Here is a 22144-nt window from a genome sequence, read left to right as displayed (position 1 = left end):
GCCAGCATGTTATCAGCCTCAGTACATTGAGCCCACATTGGAGTCCTGATTGCCTCTTAGTTCCTAGGAGTGGATTTAAGAACCAATCTTGTACATAACTGTCACAAGTAATTTGCTTTGAAAAAAGCCACATGGACTACATTTTTCTCTTTTCCAAATTAAGTTTAAAGAATGCAGACACTTTAAAAAATGTGTAATAATGTTGTGGGTTTTTAAACATACTTAGAGTATAAAAAAAAATTAACTAAAAAAAAGTGTTGATATATCCTAGTACTTTAAAGTTGGTATGTAATAGCTGGCATGCTTACTAAACAAATAAGATTCCTGAAAGCATTCTAAGGAGGGATAAAGGTGAGGCAAAATGTATTACCTTTCGTTTTACCTAGGGAGAAATGGGGACCTGGACCAATAGGCATTTAAGGAACTTAGTTCTCAGGATCACACAGTTTTAAAGTTCTAGGACCAAAATTTTGATCCAGAACCAAGTATTTCTTGAAACATAACAAAAACAATCCAGAAATTTTATTTTTTTTTAAAAATATTTTATTTTATTTATTTGTCAGAGAGAAGGTGAGAGAGAGAGAGCGCACAGGCAGGCAGAGAGGCAGGCAGAGGTGGAGAGAGAAGCAGGCTCCCTGCCGAGCAAGGAGGCCATGCGGGACTCGATCCCAGGACCCTGGGATCATGACTCAAGCTGAAGGCAGCGGCTTAACCCACTGAGCCACCCAGGCGTCCCCAGAAATTTTATTTTGAAAAGTTCCAAATTCCCAAAGTTGGTGATGGTGGGGGAGCTATTACCATCATTTCTCTACCTCAGCCTTCTTTTTCACAGTCTTTCTAGGTCTTGTCTAATGAAGCCCATAAAATTTTGACATAGGTGTAAGAAGGAATATTCTTTGAAGAAAGATTAGCTCTAGTCTCTAGCAAAGGTGATAAAAGGCCAAGGAGTTGACTTTAAGTGTAATTGCCAGGCCAGTTGATTAAGTTGTCTTTCCCTCCCATCACCTTTATCAGTGCCCCTTTTCTATAGCCCCCACTGATCCAAAAGTCTTGATTGTAATCTTTTGCTTCTTTCAGGCATGTGTCCTCTCTTTTTTTCCTTTCAGACTGTTGTTTACTAACTCTGCCTAAGGAAGAAAAATCTATTTCTTACTTGAAAGAGCACCCAGTTTGCAGTTGAGTCACATTGCATGGTGCTTAAATACTGGTTCTGCTACTTATAACCTGTATTATTATTTCCTTGAGTCTCAGTTTCCATAGCTGAAAATGAATTTGACACTACCAGGGCCATGGTATTAGGGAAATTCATGTAAATATCCTAAACCAGTTAAAGGGGTGGGAGTGGATTTCATCCCTCAGGGTATATTTGGCAATGCCTAGAGATGTTTCTAATTGACTCCAGGGGTGTGCTAGTTATGTCTAACGGGTAGAGCCTAGGGATGCTGCTAGCTGAACATTCTACAATATACAGGAGAGCTCCCTACAACATTCCCTCGGTCCAAAATACCAGTAGTGCTGAAGATGAGAAACCTTGTCCTAATAAACCAATGTATAGTAACATCTAGTAAGTGAGTCAAGGATGATAAGGTTATTAGAGAATAACCCCTTTTGACTCCTCTCAGGTACATCTATTTTTTAAGAAAGGAGCTTTGGTGGTAGGGTCTCTTAAAACTGAAACATCTTAAAATAAAAGAAATGAAAAGTACGCAGTAGAATTACAGATTTAGGGTTAATCTTTCTGCACCTAAGACTGCCCCTCAGGCCCATTCCAGTGAGAAGGGCCCACTTTTTATACCTTGCTTTCTCTTCTCTCTCTCCTCCTCCTCACCAGCTTCAGGGTGTATTACCCTAGAATATCATTTCGACGTGTTTACTCCAGATGAGTTTGGAAATTGTACTTGTCATTTGCCATTGTCATCAGTATTTTATTTCACAAGAATACTGTTTTATTGCCACAGACCTCATTGAGAGTAAATTGGATATAAAGTCTAATAATGGGCAACTTACGACTATTTCTGCATCTCAGGAAGATTATATTAAGGAAAATTATGTGCGTGTTTGGGTATTATATATCCCAGAATCTGGGTAGAGGAAGAGGGGTGGACAGGAATTGAGGGAAGGCTAGATTCTTTGTATTTTGCTCCTGTAAGTTATAGTCAAATAAATAAGTCATTTGTTTTAGTAGTTATTTCTTCTTTATAGATTTTTTTCTCCTAAGCTAAATTTAAACCATTATTTAGAAATTGTCTTCTGAGGGCACCTGGGTGGCTCAGTGGGTTAAGCCTGTGCCTTCGGCTCAGGTCATGATCTCAGGGTCCTGGGATTGAGTCCCGCATCGGGCTCTCAGCTCAGCAGCGAACTGTTCCTCCTCTCTCTCTCTCTGCCTGCCTCTCTGCCTACTTGTGATCTCTCTGTCAAATAAATAAATAAAATCTTAAAAAAAAAAAGAAATTGTCATCTGATAAGTACTTGGTCCAAAAAAATTAGTCAGCTGTTTTGAAACTCCAACACAATGACACAACACAGTGACAATACCAGGTATCAGACAGTGAAAATGATTCTTCTCTGGTGGAATTGCCAATGGTCTTAGAGGAGAGAGCTAGGTAATCTGCCTGTGGTTGTTCTTCTATAGAATTTGGCATATTAAATGGGAAGGTTAAACTTCTGCTTTTTCAGTTTTGTAGTGGCCATTGACTTTTTTGCTTCCTGAGATGCCTTTAGGAACATTATTTCAGCCTTTCATTTTACTACATCAGAATTCACTTTTAGAGTGTGCAAGGCATTATATCAAGTGCTGTTGGTGCATACAAAGATGAGGATGCCCATCCCCTGCCCCCAAGGAGCCTGAAATCTAATAGGGAAGTAGGATGTAAGCAATTTTCTAAGTACTGTTCAGAAAGAAATGAACATTAAATCAGTACAGAAAGAATACCCTTATGAAAATCAGACAAAGACCCAGTTAATTCTAAAAAGGATTAATGAAGGCCTTTTAGAAGAGGTAGCATTTTATTTTCATCTTAAAAGGTAGAAGAGATTCTATTTTGATGGGGAAGCTTGAGACCAGCAGGTTATGTCAAGCTAAGAAATGAGAGCACAATAAACAGGGAGCCTCCCCTGTTCCTATTAATTTGGTGAACATCAAGTAGATCTGTGTGGTTGAAGATAGGTTATATCAAGTATTGAAATAGAAGATCAGTATTGAAATAGCAGATGAAAGGGCTGTTTACAAACCAGAGTATGCTCTTTGAATGCTATGCTTAGAATTGTGAACAGGGAAAAATCATTGCTGTTTTGCAGGAGAGCAGTGAAAGCTGCTAATTCCTATTTTAGAAAGATAGCTCTGGCATCAGTAGGAAAGGTGGACAGGGGCTCAGTTGGTTAAGCGTCTGTCTTCAGCTCAGGTCATGATCCCAGGGTTCTGCCTGGGATCAAGTCCTGCTTCAGGCTCCTTGCTCAGTGGGGGAGCTTGCTTCTCCCTCTTCCTCTGCCCTTCCCCCCCCTCCCCCCGATTTTGTGCATTCTCTCTCTCTCTCTCTCTGACAAATAAATAAATAATCTTAAAAAAAAGAAAAAAAGAAAGAAAAAAAAGGTGGACAGAAGTGAATATTTGGAAGCCAGGAAGCTTGGGTGGGAGGAGATCATTGCTCTAGATCCATGGGCAAAAGAATGAGAGCCTGAACCCATTATTGAAGTGAAGATGGAAAGGAAGGGATACATGACAGGTAAAAGTAAAAGCAAAAAACATTTAGAGGTAGCTTTGCCAAATTTTGACAATTCTGGGATATAATTTTTCCACATTATAACTTTTTTGAAACCTGGCTGTATCTTACAAGTGATGGCATCTCGCATTTGTAATTGGCAGCATTTTTCATTTTTCATTCTTGTGGTACAGAAAATACTGGTGCATCTTAAAATCTGTGGGCACTTAGACTTGTTATATGATACCAGGATTTGGTGACCAGCTGGGTGGTAGGGATAAGTAAAAAGGGTAAGTCAGAGAGAGCACTGAGTATTTTAGTTAAAGTAATGAGGTGGTGGTGCTATTAACTTAGATAAGGAGTGGAGGAGGCAAAGTCCAGGTTTGGACATGTTATGATTGAGGCAGCTACAAGAGCCTTACATGGAGTTGGCTCCGAGGCACAGATACAGTAGTATTGATACCTTTTCTTTTCCTTCTCTCCCTCTCTCTCTCTCTCTCTTTTTTTTTTTTTTTTTTTTTTTTTTTTTTTGGAGGGATTGCTATCTGGAACCCTTTGTGTTTATATCTTTACGTTATTAAATCTTAATGCCTGGATGGAAAGTATACTAAGCTGCTATCTTCAGAGACAAACCTATGCTCATTGTAACTAAAAGACTTACTCAAGGTCGAACAGCTCAAGTGGCAGAGGTGGAGTTAGCCTCAGGTTTGTCTCTCAAAGCCTAAGCTCTGCCACTTACTGAGGTCTAGTTACAGAGGGTTCTCAGGAGTTGTCATAGAAAAGATGTTAACATCATGTGATACATGAGATTAAGAGAGCAAATAGAACTATGCCAGATGAGATGGCCCAGGAAAAAACATTAAAGAAAGCAACTGTACCACCTCTGGTATTTTGACTATCTGATCCTCTTTTTATCATACCTACTCTCCAGCATTACTTCAACCTTATCGAGACCAGTTCATTGACTCCATGAATATCACTTTTTCATGGTCATCATTACCATTCATATACTCATGTCCCTTGTTAGCCATGGTCATTTATTATCATCAGTCCCTTTTCTCTCTCTTTCTCCTTGGCAAAAATCCAGCTCTGAGTAAACCCATCTACTTATTTGCTTTCTGCCTGAAACTGAATAGGTAAAAATTGGTAAGAAAAATACATACCTGTGTTAACTGGTTTTTGTTTATAGTAAAAATCGCAGATCTCAAATAGGAACTCAACAGTGTTTGGCAATCCTGCTGTATTGTAAATTACTAGTAAATTTACTTTCTCGCTTTTCAAAATAGCTGCTTTATTCTGTTTTCTCAAGTTGATATTGATACTCACTTCTCACTTTCAGCTGGTAACCTCTCCTCATATTTAATGATTAAAATATAAGCAGTTGGAATAGTTAGAACATGAGTTCTCTCATTTTTCCATCAATAGATCTTCTAACCCCTCTACATTTGTTCTGACACCCTTGGCCTTCCCTTTTGTTACAATGAAAGACAGATCCTCAGTCCGTTGAAAGCCAAAACCTCTGCTTTGTGCATTGGATTTTATTCTCTCTTGACTTCTTAGGGACTTTGCTGCCTATGGTTCTAATCCCTCCTCTTCTTCCTCCATCATTAATATCCCTTCTTAACTGTATCATTCTCACTGGCATCTCTTACCATGGTCTTAATTCTTACGCTCACTCCTTCACAGCAAAACATGAAGAATTGTCTATATTCTCTGTTGTCACTGTCTCTCAGCCTTCAATCAAGTTTCCATTCTTACCATTTACTGAAACAGTGCTTGTCAGTAAGATCACATGACTTCCATATAATTAAATCCCATAGTCATTTCTCTGTCCATATCAAGCTCATTTTTTCTTTCTTTCCTCCCCTTCTTTCCCTTACCCTCCCCTCCCCTCCTTTCCCTTTCCTTGCCTTTCCTTTTCTTTCCCAGGCTCCATGCCCAGTGAAGAGCCTGACATGGAGCTTGATCTCATAACCCTGAGAAAATGACTTGAGGTGAAATCAGGAGTCTGACACTTAGTTGCCTGAGCCACCCAAGTTCATTCTCTTATTATTTGACATGCTTGGCCACTGTCTTCCTCTTGGAAGTCTCTTTTCTTGCCTTCTGTAAGACCATACTCTTGTCCTCCAGCACAGTCCCTTCCTTCTTAGTTTGCTTTGCTGGCTGTTCCTCTTTTTCCTTCTTCTGCTTGATAGAATGCCTTGTCTGCAGCTACTCTGCCCATGGAGGGCTGTCCTCTAGTCTTGTCAATTTAAATGCCATCTTTTTTTTTTTTTTTTTTAAGATTTTATTTATTTGACAGAGAGAGATCACAAGTAGGCAGAGAGGCAGGCAGAGAGAGAGGAGGAAGCAGGCTCCCTGCTGAGCAGAGAGCCCGACGCTGGGCTCGATCCCAGGACCCTGAGATCATGACCTGAGCTGAAGGCAGTGGCTTAACCCACTGAGCCACCCAGGTGCCCCAATGCCATCGTTTTTTATGCTGGTGATTCTCAGACCTTCTCTTCCTCCATCTTTCTCACCTTATTTAATGATAGCACCAACCACTGAGTTATCCAAACCCATTTCTTAGATTGGGGAGATATTTAACCTTTGTTGTGGAAGCAGTTACATAGAAAATACTGATTACCTTTAAATGTGCTTCTAATGAGGGAAGCCTGTAAAAGCAGGAGAGCCTCTTGAATCTTTCCAAATGTGCACAGTTTTATGTTTTGACCATTGGCTTTTACCCATTTTAGATCAGTTCATGACTTTAAAAATAAATAAATAAATTGATTGATTAAATCACTGCTCTAAAAGCCCAGGGAACTAACTTTTCTTTCTTTAGTTGAATTTTTTGATTTAGAGGTACACATACTTCTAGGAGTATTGTAGTAATTTAGGGTGTGTGTGTGTGTGTGTGTGTGTGTGTTGCAGGAAGCTATAGGATAGATTTGGCAGTATCTTTCTCATACTTAGTTTGAGAATTTTTTGTTCTTAAAACATTTCATAACTTGGGGCGCCTTGGTGGCTCAGTGGGTTAAAGTCTCTGCCCTTGGCTTAGGTCATGATCCCAGGGTCCTGGGATCGAGCTTCTCATCAGGCTCTCTGCTCAGCAGGGGGCCTGCTTCCTCCTCTCTCTGCCTGCCTCTCTGCCTACTTGTGATCTCTGTCCGTCATATAAATAAATAAATTCTTAAAAAAAAAAAAAGCATTTCATGACTGAAGATGAAATGAAACACCGACGAATATATAATGGTGAGCTTGGACAAATTACATGACTTTTTAGGAAAAAACAGAACCTGTAAAGGAAATTTAGACTTGTCTGCCTCTTGAGACTCTGACCAGGAGTACCTTCTAGATAAGCATTCAGTCCTTGCTGTAGGAAGGAGCACTTTGGAAGAAGAGTATGGGAAGCTGTCCTTCATGGTCTTATTCATTTATTCATTCATTCATTCATTCAAATTAGTTGAACTGAATGAATTAGAATTGGTTTCTCCATAAGGAAGTCTAAATTCATGCTGAACCATCTTTTCTGTTTAGTTTTCTTATGTTAATGTTCATAATCAAGGGAGCATCTTAGTGTTCGGAAAGCCAGACTAAGACCATGGAGTTCTTTACAGTGAGACTTTCCTGCCTTTCATGGATTGCCATACATCTGTGATTTCTTTGAAAGTAGAGCCCCCTTTCAAATTAATGAATACTATCTTTCTGAGGCAGACATAGAGCAGCACAAGTGTTTTCTCTGTAGAAAGTGCTTTGTGACCCAGCAATTACACTCCTAGCTATCTACCCCAGAGGTACAGATATAAGTGAAAAGAAGGGCACATGCACCCCAGTGTTCATAGCAGCAGTGTGCACAATAGCCAAACTGTGGATGGAGCCGAGATGCCCCTCAGCAGATAAATGGATAAAGAAGATGTGGTCCATATATACAATGGAATATTACTTAGTCATCAGAAAGGATGAGTACCCACCATTCTCATTCACATGGATGGAACTGAGGGGATTATGCTAAGTCAAATGTCAAGCAGAGAAAGATAATTTATATAGTTTCAATCATATGTGGAACATAAGGAATAACACAGAGGACCATAGGGGAAGAGAGGGAAAATTGAAGGGGTTGAAATCAGTGAGGGAGACAAACCATGAGAAACTCTGGACTCCAGGAAACAAATTAACAGTTTCAGAGGAAAGGGATTCGGGGATGGGGTGGCCAGGTGATGGGTATTAAGGAGGGCACGTGTTGTGATGAGCTCTGGGTGTTACATGCAACTAATGAATCACTGAACACTACATCAAAAACTATTGATGTATTATATGGTGGCTAAGTGAACATAATAAAAAAAAAAAAGAAGTAGTTTGTGGTGGTTCTGTCTCTTCTCTCAGTACTTTCTCTGTTTCCTCTTAATCTTCTGATCTCTAGTGTAGAAGGACTATAAAATGGTATTTTTATTATTAGAACAGGAAAATATTGAAAATGCTATAAAGTGTTTTGAGTCCCACAGTAACATTACCTTGTGAATCAAATGAAAGCCTAAACATTTCCATGTCATTTTGGTTTTTATTTTAAAATTTTTGCCACTTGATGAATATTGTTGTTATTCCCTCCGGCAGTTCCCTAGCTAATTAATGTTAAATTCTGTCTTAATAGCATTTACTGAATCCGATGAGTTTTTATTGAGTACCTACTGTGTACTAGGCTGTCTTCTAGGCATCAGAGATTTAGGAATGAATGAAATGAAGGAAGTTCTTGTTCTCATGCAGCTTCCTTTCTAATAGGAGAGATAGACATTAAATGTGTAAACAAACAATATCAGGTAGAAAACTAAAGTAACTTCTTTCTTCTATTTTGTCTTACAAAACAGCTAGACACAGTCAAAACACCTAGTTAATCCTGACGAACCATCTGATTTCTTCACAGTTTGGTTTCCTTATTTGTGAGGTGTATTTACTGTGTTTACCTCACAGGACTCTTTAAAACAAACAAAAACATGGAGAAAATACATGTGAAAACCCTTTGTAAAATATAAGACTATATAAATGTATTAGTATTTGTGGCTATATAAATGGAGTCAACGATTTTTATATTTAGTATATGTTATTATTTTTGTCAGCATTGTTTGCTGTTTAAGTTATAAACCAGTGTTTTTATAAATCCCGAATAATTTCCTTTTAAAGCACCTACTCTACTGTACTCTAGAGAAACTATTTGTTTGCTCTAAACTAAACCTATTGGGATTCTAGTTACGACTGTTGCCCTGTACTAAAAGTAATGTTTCTTTTTTCAAAGGTACGCCAGCCTGTCATATGCATCAACAACCATGTATTTTGTTCAATTTGTATCGATTTGTGGTTGAAGAATAATAGCCAGTGTCCAGCTTGCAGAGTCCCCATCACGCCTGAAAATCCTTGCAAAGAGATTATTGGTAAGGGCCTATTTTATAAACACACAAAAACAGATTTGAAACAATCTCTAAATAGTGTATATTTGGAGAAAGACGAAAATAGACAATTTTCACTGACGTCATTTTGCCACTGTCATCCTGGATGGATTGGCCATTTGCATAATCTGTAAGTGAACATATGAGGGGCACAAGCCACTATGAAAAAAATCTTAGAGCCTTGTGGAATTAACATTATGGTAGAGGCTATGCATGTGGACTAAAATATTAATGGTTTAAAGCAGCAGATGCTGAAGGTCAAAAGAGGCCTATAGAATTCAGGCAAGGAAATTCAGCTGGGAATATCAAGAAAGGCTTCATAAAGCAGGTGGCTTCACAAGATTTAAGAGTGGATAAAATTTCAACTGGTAAAGATTAGGGAGGGCATTTCATACAGAGGAAATTGTATGAACTAAGGATTAGAAGTTGAAAAACAAAGCAGTTTTTAGAAATGATCAATAGTTTAGTTTGGGTCTGACTACTGAAATAAGACTAAAAAGTAAAGTGACACTCTAGTGCAGAGAATCTTGAGTAACAAACTAATTCAGGGACTTGCTTTGTGGGTGAATAGAGGAGTAAAGTGAGCTGATGGTTTTGAACAAGGGAGTGGCAAGATCCAAAATTTGCTTGAGCAATATTACTTGGGTGATGATATGTGAGTTGGGTTGAAGGGAAGGGACACAATATGAGTATGTCAAGTAAGAGGCTCTAGCCCAGTTAAGGGAGAACGTGAGTCTGGTTTAAGGATAAAAAAGAGCACCGAGTGCCATACCAGTGTGGGTAAAAGGGAGATAAAACTTGAACTAGAAGATCATTGAAAAATTAAGTATTTAAAGAGCTTTTTTAGTGTTTGGATTTTATTTTGGATTTTATTTTGTAAGTTATCATTCTTAGATTACAGAAATTAAAATGATTTTTACTTGTTCCTGCTTTAGGAAAAATTGAAAGTGAATCTGTCATTTGTATAGAAAACACTTTTCAGAAAACCTAAGAAGTGATTGTAATAATCCCAATTTAGGGAAAATGGACTTAGTAAGATTCTTATAGTGGGAATAGAAAGGAAGATACATACTAGAACAAAAGAAGAATTAGTAGGACTTTGAAACTAAGAAATCCAAAGGAGGAATCAGATTATTCCAAGGTTTCTTTCTTGGTACCTGGGTGAAATATGGTAAAGAAATATTTTTCTGTTGTGAACTCTGATGATTAAAATAATTTGAATGTGTTTTCCCCAGCTTCTCCTCACGTCGCTTCTCCTGCCTTGATATCTAAGTGATATTTCATAAATTAATTCAAGTAAAATTGCTCATTCATCCTTACTTGGATAGAACGTCCTGAAAAAGAACATCTGTAAAATGCCTTTGCTGTCATGATACTAAGAAGTACAAAGAAAATAACCACAGCATAGGTGAAGAGCTCTCAGGAAGAATTCATTTTAAGTATATTTGTATTGTATTACAGGCATACAGTTAATGCTGTGATTCATAATCCATCATAACTGGGTTGTTAGATTCAGTAAAAAGATGCATCAGTCTTTTCATTTGTGTTACCAGTAACTAGGTACATTTGAATACATTGGTTATAATAATATATATATCATAATGTGAACTCATATGTGTTTGTATATATATATATAAGCATTGGATAATTATGTGAAATTTAAATGTAGATAGTGTAGATAATATGTTAATTGGTTAAATATAAATATAATCATTAGTTTTATAATCATTTAACAGTTGTCTGGTATTCAGATTTTGCGGTAGTCCATATTTGATAATTAACAAAATATAGCCTTTGCCTTCATTGAATTTACTATAATAAGATACACAGGTAAGTAAACACCTGTGATATTTTACTGAAGGTATTATGGTGTTATTTGATATTTATCTTTTCTCAAGATTGAGATAGAGAAAAGCTCTAGGTGGCAGCCCCAAGTGTGTATGTAAGGGAAAGGGTAGAAATTTAGCTAGAGAACTATATAATACAGTAAGAAAACCATTTATCTTTGTTTTCATACAGCCTAAATCAGAATGAAAATTCGATTTTTTTTTCCCATTGTAGGAGGAACAAGTGAAAGTGAACCTATGCTAAGCCATACAGTCAGGAAGCACCTTCGGAAAACTAGACTTGAGTTACTACACAAAGAGTATGAGGTAAATAATAATTATAATTTAAAATTAGGACAGCTTTGAATTCAAGCTAAAACTGAGCTATCTGAATCCCTGGACTTTTTAGAGTAAACATCCAATGAAATCTTATTTCAGATGCCATTTTTTTTTTTAGGGTTTTTTTTTCTTTTTAATTCGTTTATTTGTTTATTTACAGCATAACAGTGTTCATTGTTTTGGCATCACACCCAGTGCTCCATGCCAGTACGTGCCCTCCCTATTACCCACCACCTGGTTCCTCAACCTCCCACCACCCCCCCGCCCCTTCAAAACCCTCTGGTTGTTTTTCAGAGTCCATAGTCTCTCATGGTTTTCAGATGCCATTTTAAAAATATCTTGTTTGAGGGCCGCCTGGCTGGCAGCATGTGATGCTTGATCCTCAGGGTCATGGGTTCAAGCCCCATGTTGGCTGTGGAGCCTACTTAATGTCTTATTTGAGAATTTTTTTTCTTTTTCCCTTTTCTATTTCAAATAGAAGACAGGAACAAATATAAGCATTCTTTTCCCTTTTTTAATTCCAAATTTGTCCTAAACAGACACATCATTTTATAAGTATTTGCTCCCTCAAGTTGGGAGAGAAAAGAAACCCTCTTGTGAAAGTCAGTCTTCTAGCCCCCACAGGACATTATGAGTGCTCTGGTAAACAGTGACTGTAACTTTCATTCCATTTTGTTTCTCTATAAATTCCCTGATAATTCTATGCCTGATTAGTTTTCATAAAATAAATATACCTATGTCAGCTACCAGTGAAGAGATTTTGGTGTGAAATATGCGATTTTCCTTTTTTAAATGTTAATCAGTGAGGTTGTTTTGTTTTGTTTTTTTAAATAAAAATTTTGTATATTTGGGGTACCTGGGGGGCTCATTCGGCTAAGTGTCTAACTTCATAGGCTCAGAGTCTTGGGATGGAGCCCCATGCAGGGCTCCCTGCTAATAGAGTCTGCTTATCCTTCTCCCTCTGCCTCTCCCCCCAGCTTGTGCTTGAGCTCTTTCTCTCTCTCTCTCTCTATCCCGAATAATAAAATCTTTTTAAAAAACTAAGAAATTGCATATATTTATGTGCCCACAACATGATGTTTTGATACCCATATCCATAGTGAAGGATTGTGTCAGTCAAGCTAACTAACATAGCCGTCTCCTCACATACTTATATTTTTGTGGTGAGAGCACCTGAAATCTACTTTGCCAGCAAATTCCAGTATTCAGTACAGTATTAACTGTAGTCATCATGCTGTACGTGAGATATCTAGACTTATTTATCTTACATAACTACAACATTGTACATAGTAACCCATCTCCTTTCTCCTACCTCCCCATTTTCTCTACCTTCCCACCCTGGGTAACTACTGTTTAACTCTGCTTGTATGTATCCAGTTTTTTTTTTTTTAAATACCACATTTTAGTGACATCGTGCAGCAGTTTTCTTTCTTGGGAAGCCAATTTGATATGGTGATGGAAATTTTCCAAATTAGCTTCATGCTAATGGAATATGTTTGTTTGTTTAAAGATTTTATTTATTTATTTGACACAGAGAGAGAGAGAGAGTGCTCATAAGCAGGGGAAGCAGGAGAGGGAGAAGTGAGCCCAATGTAGGGCTCAATCCCAGGACCCTGGGGTCATGACCCAAGCTGAAGGCAGATGCTTTACCGACTGAGCCACCCAGGTACCCCTGGAATATGCACGGTTTTTAAGCCCAGTTGATATTTTATGTTGACTCCAAAGGGGATATTATTAATCTCTTATTTTAATATAGAATATTTTTAAGTTAAAGTGTATGCATGGAAACTGCTTTCAGTTGCCTCAAAAATATTTTGAAATAAAGTGGGGATTAAATAAATGACTGCATAAATGTTCATTCATATGTTTTCCTATTCATATTTGTTTATTCATTAAGATATTAATTCCAACAAAAAACTTACTTTCTTATTTATAATGCTATTTAACTTGACGTGTACTGCAATTTAAAATAGTAAATAGTACTGTCTGTTAACTCTAAAATGTATTCTTACATACTTAATATTTATCACACTTAGGTATTAATCAGATTAATCCTTTAAAGAGTTCACTGGCTATTGAACTACTTGGAGTTTATTTTCTAACAACAGAATTTCTAACAATCTTAGTTTAAGATGAAATATCTATTATAGGTTAATAAATGGTATCACATAAAAGAATTCTAGACCAAATGTTTAGGGATTGGATTTAAGACAGTAAGCAGTTCCAGATGGGGAAAACTATTACTTGAAATAGTCACAGTGATAATTGAAGAACCAGAATGTAGAAGAGTTAAAAGTAAAACTAAAAATTAACTACATGTATTCTGAGTGGAAAGCAGAAAGACATGGTATAGGGTTACACTCCTACTTCAAATGCAGAAGCAAAAATACAAACATCAAGCAAAACTATTATGACCCTGATCAACACTGTCTTTTTATAATTCCCCTCACTAAACCAATTAAACATGCCTAAGAATTTTCTTCTGCGGAATCTACTTCCTTATTGAATTCATGTGACTTGTCTTGTTTTCTGGCTATCTTCAATAAAATTCAAGATTTGACATTTTAAATTTAATTTAATTTTATTTATTTATTTTTTAAGTAAGTGGAGCCCAGTATAGGATTTGAACTCATGACCTTGAGATCAAGAGCTGAGCTAAGATCAAGAGTCAGACATTCAGCCAACGCAGCCACCCAGGCACCCCAACATTTTTATTTATTTATTTATTTATTTTTTAAGGATTTTATTTATTTATTTGACAGAGAGAGAGATCACAAGTAGACACAGAGAGAGAGAGAGGGAAGCAGGCTCCCTGCTGAGCAGAGAGCCCGATGTGGGACTCGATCCCAGGACCCTGAGATCATGACCTGAGCTGAAGGCAGCGGCTTAACCCACTGAGCCACCCAGGCACCCCCAACATTTTTATTTTTTTAACCAAACTATCAGTGAATTAAAATGAAGACAGTGGAAATGCCCGCTTTTATCAGTGTCAAAATACATTTTGAGAATTTCAGCTGTATGTGACTTTTTGCTTATAAAACTATACTGATGCATCTGTGTACCTACAGAATTTTGAGTATAAAATTTAAAAACACGTTGACCTCAATTTAGCATACATATGTGTTTAGTATCTGTGTCTATTTACTGGCCATATGATTCTTTTTCAGGATGAAATAGATTGTCTGCAGAAGGAAGTAGAAGATCTTAAGAGTAAAAATCTCAGCTTGGAGTCACAAATTAAGACTATTCTGGATCCTTTAACCTTGATGCAAGGCAACCAAAATGAAGACAAGCATCCAGTTGCAGAAAATCCAAGTAAAATTGACCCAGAAACTGTAGCAGAGTGGAAGAAAAAACTTAGAACAGCTAATGAAATATATGAAAAAGTAAAAGATGATGTGGATAAGTTAAAGGAAGTAAGTAGTGGTGGTTTTTAAAGTTCTACTGTAGTTGTTTTTTAAAATTCTGTAATTCAAGTACCTTCAAAAGTAAAAATAGCCATATTAACTTCACTTATTAGAAGATTTTGGGGGAAAGACAAAAATCTCTGGATGAGCATTCAAACAGTAGAACTTTTTTCTTCTTAAATGTCATTAGCTGCCAAGAAATATCAGGTCGTTCCATTTGTGACCATAATTGGAGACTGTAGTGCTTCTGTATGAGTTTGCATCTTCTTGTACAAGAGTGACATCAGTTTAAAGGATGTGTTTCTATTTCTCCTCTTTGTGGTTTGCCTTACTTATTTTCTTAAGCAGTGACTGCCCTATATGAATGAAAACAAACATGTATCCAATTCCCTACCTATAAAATGGAATGTATAGAATATATCTTTTCTAATACTACCCTTCTCTGATTTTTAAGGTTGTAAGTATTTAAAGACTTAATGACTAATTCCAAAAAAGCTTTGAGTAACTGCTTTAGAATACTCGATGTAAAAAAGTATAGTAGCTTTTGGAGTGGGTTCATTTTCTTCAATTATTCTTCCTTTCATCCAACAAGATAAAGCATAGGTGGAAAGGCAACCTCTAGGATTTTCAGTCTAGGAAAAGAGAGAAGATCCCTATCATCAGTATGAGAGGTTGTTAAAACCAAGCGCTGGAGGGTTTTGTTGGCCAAAGGGACCAGCCTTTATCTTTCAAGTTTATCCACAGTGGAGTCCGGTGCTGAATGGAGATGGTTTTGTGGTACCCATGTCCACAACCACCCATTTAACCTGTCTGTATTCCCGTAAACTTGTTACTGTGTGGAATTATTGAATCCTGTCTCCTTGAAATCATTAATGAACTCCTTAAAGAAGTACCACCACATACTGACCCTCAGATCCTCAGTGAAGCTAAGTAGCATAGAAGTCTGCAATTTAGTGTAAATACCAAGCCATCTTCACATACCTACCTCTAAAATAAATGTTGTTTGAGCTCAGGAAAGGCCAAAATGAAAGAAGGGAACTTTGTGCTTTCAGAGAAGAAAGAAACTACAGTTGTAATTGCACTGAATTTGTTACAAGTTTAGGGGAAGTGTGGAGTTTCTTTGGGTATTGAAGGCCAACATTAGCCTGTTGGTTTGTCCAGAAGAGCATATAAAAAGGAAAGATAGCTGGAAAGTTACAGTATCATTAATCTACAATGTCCCTTTAACTTCCCTTCGTATTCTTGAGCTATCATTAAGTTCTGTGTGGTTTCCTTTATAGTTATTAAACTTCATTTAAATTTTTGGCAATAAAATGCTTCTTTGAAGATGAGGATCTGTATGAAGACATTACTCTGGGCTTGTAAAAGTGGTGTAGGGGTTTTTATGTGAAAGATAAGTACATAAAACACAGTTTTTCTTTGCTCTTTTAAAGGTTACGTGTTAAATTCAATACCCAAAGCTACACTGAGATCTCAGAATTATTGGGGGTTTTTAATAAGCCCATTTTTGGATGCCTAGTGGTGGTATTACGTAGTACTAGGCAATAAACTAGGACACAAATGGACTAAAAAACGTGGAAGCAAAATTTGAGTGTGAAGTACAAAATAACAAATACAGGAGTACGAGAGATTCAGACTACATGGCATGAATGAAATGGAGTTGTTTTCTTATGTTTCAAGGCCTCGGTAGGTTTTGAAACCATTATGAGACCAGTATCCTTACCCAATCAGTGTTGCAGTGCAAAATAGTTATCTGAAGTCTTCATTACTCTTCTAGGTGCAGCAAATGGGCAGAACTTTGCCCTTTGTAATCTTGACCTCCCTAAACTGAAAATGCCTTTGATGGTTGGGGGGAAAAAAAGAAAAGAAAATACCTCTGATACCATTGAGGAACCAGCCAGCTCCTAATGAGGATATTAGAGAGCCACAGTACTGGTGAAAGATCTTGAAATGTAGTGATACAGTATGGAAGGCATGGGGAAAAGAAATCCAATGAGTTTCTAATTTAAGCTTATCATCATCATCAAAAAGCATTCACTAAGTGCCTCCTCTTATGGTGCTATGTTTGAAAGCTTAATTCATTGTAAATGACTTTCCTTGCATCTTCAGAGGGGCAGTAATAGTGTTTATCAGTCACTTAAAGAATTAACCCTCCACAGTACTGGTTGGTTTGCAACCATGAGGATAAGCAGCTGCTCAAGAGCCCAGAAAGGACCTGCATGAGTGTAAATGCAAGAGTTAACTAGCCTTGGTGCCCAGAAGAATGTTCTTGCCCTTCCTCTCTTGTCATCCTCCTGGGGTATTTGTGTGTGGGTGGATGAGCAATATAGTCAGAAGTTCTGGAAATTAGTCAGAAACATTGGTCAGAATTTTGAAATCTGTTTTTTTAAGTATTTTGGGTTAAGCCTTTTGTTAACAGTAGCTTTTGTGACCCATTCACTTTAAAATGTTTTAGATGTTAGTGTTCTAGTGAAACAAAAGACAGTTCTCTTGCCAAGTTAGTGAGATTGGTTTCTCCACTAGGGAATGTTATTCTTTGGAATTAAAAAAAAATGCCATGACTGAGGAATTTAAATAGCTTTTAAGAAGACTCTAAAATTGAGGCACACTACTTTTTGTATAGAATCAATATTCAACTTCTAAATTTTCTAGCAATTAATGTTTTGTTAGACAATTTTTAGGTATCAGACAATTCAGAAAGAAAGTCGTATTTGGATTTTTTTTTTTTTAAATCAAAAGAGAATTCTTAGAATTTATTAGAAAGTTTTGACCCGGGGCTCCTGGGTGGCTCAGTGGGTTAAGCTTCTGCTTTTGGCTAAGGTCATAACCTCAGGGTCCTGGGATCGAGTTTCACATTAGGCTCTCTGCTTAGCAAGGGGCCTGCTTCCTGCCCCCACACCCCTCCTGCTTCTCTGCCTACCTGTGATCTCTCTCTCTCTGTCAAAATAAACAAATAAAATCTTTTTTTTTTTTTTTTTAAAGATTTTGTTTATTTGACAGACAGAGATCACAAGTAGGCAGAGAGGCAGGCAGAGAGAGAGGAGGAAGCAGGCTCCCTGCTGAGCAGAGAGCCAGATGCGATGCAGGGCTTGATCCCAGGACCCTGGGATCATGACCTGAGCGTAAGACAGAGGCTTTAACCCACTGAGCCACGCAGGTGCCCCAATAAATAAAATCTTTAAAAAAAAAATTTGACCCAGTTTTGAGAGCCCCAGAAGTTGTGGGCCAAGGCATTTGGGAAAGTCTTTTGAAGAAAAGCAAGTAGTTAAATTATGTTAGATTTGTTATCACTAAAAAACTATTTTTTTAAGTAGCAACCCAAAATCAATCTTACAGCTCAGAGTTCATGAGAATTAACTCTTAGCATTAGTTTTGCAAATGATTCCATATAGTATAATGTTACCATGCTTAGAATATTCATTTATGTGAAAAGGAAAAAAAAAATTTGCCATTAGTATAGTCCTTTAATGACTCTAAGATAACTAACATAGCTCTGTTTATTTCCCTGGATAGAAGAATTGCAAAGTGCTTTGGGATTATGGATTAAAAATGCTTGGTTGTGTTCACAGTTTCACAAGTCATTCCCACTGATGATTTTAAGTTTCTGAAGGCCATGTGCTAGTATTCAATTTTCTGATATCACTCTAAAAAATGCAGATGGCTCATGACATAATTTTTACAAGGTACTTGTTTTAGCTCGTGCTTAATTATTTTCAACTCTTTTTTAAAGGCAAATAAAAAATTGAAATTGGAAAACGGTGGCCTGGTGAGGGAGAATTTACGACTGAAGGCTGAAGTTGATAACAGATCACCCCAGAAGTATGTATTTTGCTCATAAAGCAATGTTTCAGATTATGTTAATATTTTAGAATAAGCTGCTATTATTGTATGGGTTTTTCATTTGACTATTTTCATTGAAACAGGTAGATTTAAATAGAATATCTTGACTGTAAAAGTCAAGTGGATACTTATGTTATTGGTAAAATCTTTGTGTCATTTAAGGCTAATTTTGAAGGAAGAAAGGATTTCCTTCTTATCTTTTCCTTATCTGATTAGCAAAAGGATTGTTTTATGTGACCTAAGACAGGAGAACTTTCACTTGGTTTTATATGTAAATGTTTAATAGTACTAACAGAGAGTAGGGCGATTAATATAATGCCCTTCAGATATTCTCTGAAATAATCTTGATAGTCGTTAACATGTGTATAGTGCTTTTCTTTGCCAAGTACAACCACCTATGGTGTACTTATTAGTGTTCTCCAGTTACAGATGAGAGGACAGAGGCATGGAGAGATTAAGTTAATTTATCCAATCTGCAAGGCTAGTAAGTGGTGGAAATAGGATTCAAACCCACGTAGTCCAGTTCCAGAGTCCACGCTGTGTTACATTACACAGAGAACCTTTACATTATTACATTAATCATTATACTAGAAAGCATATCTGAAATAGAGTTTAAGGCATTATTTGTTGAAGTTTAGACTGATTTTAATTGTACAATTAAGTGAATCTGTTCTTCCTTTATGATGGGATAGTTTTCATTCCATTCCAAGTAAGAGAGTACAAGTATTGACCTGTTCAGCAGTTTGATTTATAAAATTATAAGAAACAATTGAGAATTGAAAAATTGAAGATGGAGAAAAGATAGGAGATAACACTTGAAGTTTTTCTTCTCTAGGGGAAAAAAAAAAAAAGACAAGTAAGCAGAGAATATTGCCTTCCATCCCTCTTTGAGGGGTGGCGTATCAGAACTCCACATTTTCCTTCTGTAATTACTAGACTTCATTTCTTCCTACTGGAAAAAGGCAAGGAAGACATAAGCAACGAGTGGAAATTTATCCTACTGGAAAAAGCTCTCTGCTTATCATATGAAAAAGAGAAAACATTACCTTTAGTAAAACCAAGTGTGGTATCAGGAAATGGTAGAAATAAACCATAATTACTCAAAGCAGAGATAACTAACCAATAGAGAAAGAAGCATAGCTTTTACTTTTAAATAGTTACTTCCCCTGTGCTTTCCAACCTCATTTTTCTTTCACTGTTCAGATAGTGTTCTGCTTTGACAAATTAGTGAAATAAGCTTAGGAAATGTTGCTGTTATGTGGTGGTTTGAATCTCTGCTCCTCTCATTTATTGGCACCCCGCCCTGCCAGTCATAGTAATGCATGTCCATTAGCTGCATTTCCCACAGTGTGCTGAATGGAACTAAAGCTATTTTGTCTATAGCTTTTATTTCTTGAAAAGTTGCCCACCAGATTTCAGATTTAATGCCAGCCACCAGGATGTGTTTTTAAATATCCATGGCTCCAACTTGATAAGTAACAGAAGAATCTCACCTGAAGAAACCTGGCCTCTGACTATTCTAACAAACAGCCATACTTCTGAATCCCATATAACTTTCAGACTTGCTATCTTTAACTTCCATTCCTTCCTTCAGGGGTAGGGAATAGTTTCACTTAAAAAACGATTTGAACTGACCCCTATTCCAGATCAATTTGCAATGCATTGAGGTATTAAATGCATTGCATTTGATTTATAGCCTTGTTTACTCTGCATCACCAAACCCTAGTGGGATTCAGAGAGAAGCTGACCACAGCTGAAAATATCCAGATCTGGTTCATCTGAGGAGAGCTCCTATTTGTACTGAGAAAATATGAAATTTCAAGAGTTTAAAAGTAAATGCAAGCAAGTAAAACCATCTGTTCCATTTTGTTCCCTTGATTAGGAAGTGCCTTAACCAGTTATTTTTCTTTTGCCTACTTGGTCAGGTGTCAAGGTGTCCATTTTATGCACACAGCTTTAGTTTCCGATGTATCCTTCAAATTTTGCAAACATACTCTACAAATCATGCAAGAGAGAGAGCTTTAAGGTTTAGATACTAGAGAGGAAAAAATTTAGAAGAGTGTAATTGCCAACTTGGGCTGTCATAGCAAAATACTGAAGTTGGAGTGGCTTAAACATTGAATATTTTCTCATGGTTCTGGAGGCTAGTCGTCTCAGATCTAGGTTCAGCCGTTTTAGTTTCTGGCAAAAGCTCTCTTCTTAACTTGCAGACAGCCACGTTCTCGCTATGTCTTCACATGTCTGAAAGAGAATTTTTGGTCTCTCTTCCCCTTTTTTATTTTGGAGAGGGAGAAAGAGAGGAGGGTCTGGGAAGGGTAGAGGGAGAGAAAATCTTAAGCAGGCTGCATGCCCACACCCAGCACAGGGCTCAACCTCACAACCCTGAGATTATGACCTGAGCTGAAATTAAGAGTTGGATGCTCATCCAACTGAGCCACCCAGGTGTCCCTTCTATTCCTCCTCTTATAAGGATATCAGTTCTGTCACACTAAGGCCTCTCATCCTTACGATCTTGCTTAACCTTAATTACCTCCTAAAGACTCTGTATTTATATAGTCAGACTGAGGGTCAGGGCTTCAGCATGCGAATTTGGCTGTGGGTGGAGAATATAGTACAATCCATAGCAGAAGGTATTTCTTTCCAAGACACTCAAATCATCCTGTTACCTATAATGAGAATAACAGATGATGTGGATAAGGGTGACTTAAACATTTATATTGGTCTCAAGTAGATGGTGCTGTATAAAAGTAATGTATTTTATAATACTTTAAAAACAGTGCTGTAACCTTTTAAGATGAAAAACTGGGTTATTATTTATCTTCTCTGTTACTGTTTTTCTGTTCTGTTTCCATCCATTATATCCAGTCTTAAAGTGTGCCTGGATAATTTTCCTTCCTCAACTTTAACCTAAAAGCCTTTTTGAGCAGTATATTAGATATTCTACTAAGCATATTCTTCTCGGCTTCAGTAATATCCATTCTGTTCCTTGTCAAAAATCCATTGTCCTAATATCTAAACTGATGGTCCAAAAATGGGATCTTTTTCTTTGATTTTATATAGCCAGTTCCTGAATTTTTCTTCTCTTCTAAAATAAGTTTATTTCACTGCGGAAAATGCTATGTTTGGCCTTTCAGTTTTCTTTAACATGGACTCCCTTTTTTTTTTTTTTTTAAGATTTTATGTATTTATTTGACAGAGAGATCACAAGTAAGCAGAGAGGCAGGCAGAGAGAGAGGGAGAAGCAGGTTCCCTGCTGAGCAGAGAGCCCAATGTGGGGCTCAATCCCAGGACCCTGAGATCATGACCTGAGCCGCCAGGCACCCCTAACATGGACTCCTAAGAGAATCATATCTAATGTTTGTAACTCCAGAGGTGGTGATATGTCCTTTAGTTTATAAGGCTGATAATTTGAAGAAAACGTACTCTCCCAGCCAGCCTGGGAGTACTGAATGTTTATTTACTTAACACTGTACAAGGTGCATTGAACTATATAAAGTAAATACTCTTCCTGACCCCTAAAGTAGGTTAGGTTGCCTTGCTATAATTTCTCTTACTACTTTGTACTTCATAGCACATTTCATAATTGCTAGTTTTTAATATTTTGTACAGCTGTT

General features: G+C 37.2%; 1 protein-coding gene across 2 annotated transcripts in view; it reads left to right on the top strand.

Annotated features, from left to right (window-relative positions):
- The window catches only part of OBI1 (ORC ubiquitin ligase 1), a 43412-nt gene that overhangs the window by 4174 nt on the left and 17094 nt on the right, over positions 1-22144 (top strand). For both annotated transcript variants that reach the window (XM_045978557.1, XM_045978556.1), the window contains 4 exons: positions 8968-9103; positions 11180-11271; positions 14451-14699; positions 18421-18509. In XM_045978557.1, coding sequence (XP_045834513.1) covers positions 8968-9103; positions 11180-11271; positions 14451-14699; positions 18421-18509 — 566 coding nt within the window. The remainder of the gene's footprint in view (positions 1-8967; positions 9104-11179; positions 11272-14450; positions 14700-18420; positions 18510-22144) is intronic.

The sequence above is a fragment of the Meles meles genome, chromosome 14, assembly GCF_922984935.1.
Source record: "Meles meles chromosome 14, mMelMel3.1 paternal haplotype, whole genome shotgun sequence".
Classification (NCBI taxonomy): domain Eukaryota; kingdom Metazoa; phylum Chordata; class Mammalia; order Carnivora; family Mustelidae; genus Meles; species Meles meles.
The sequence above is the reverse complement of the archived record's forward strand: the minus strand, read 5'-3'. Positions and strand labels throughout refer to the sequence as shown.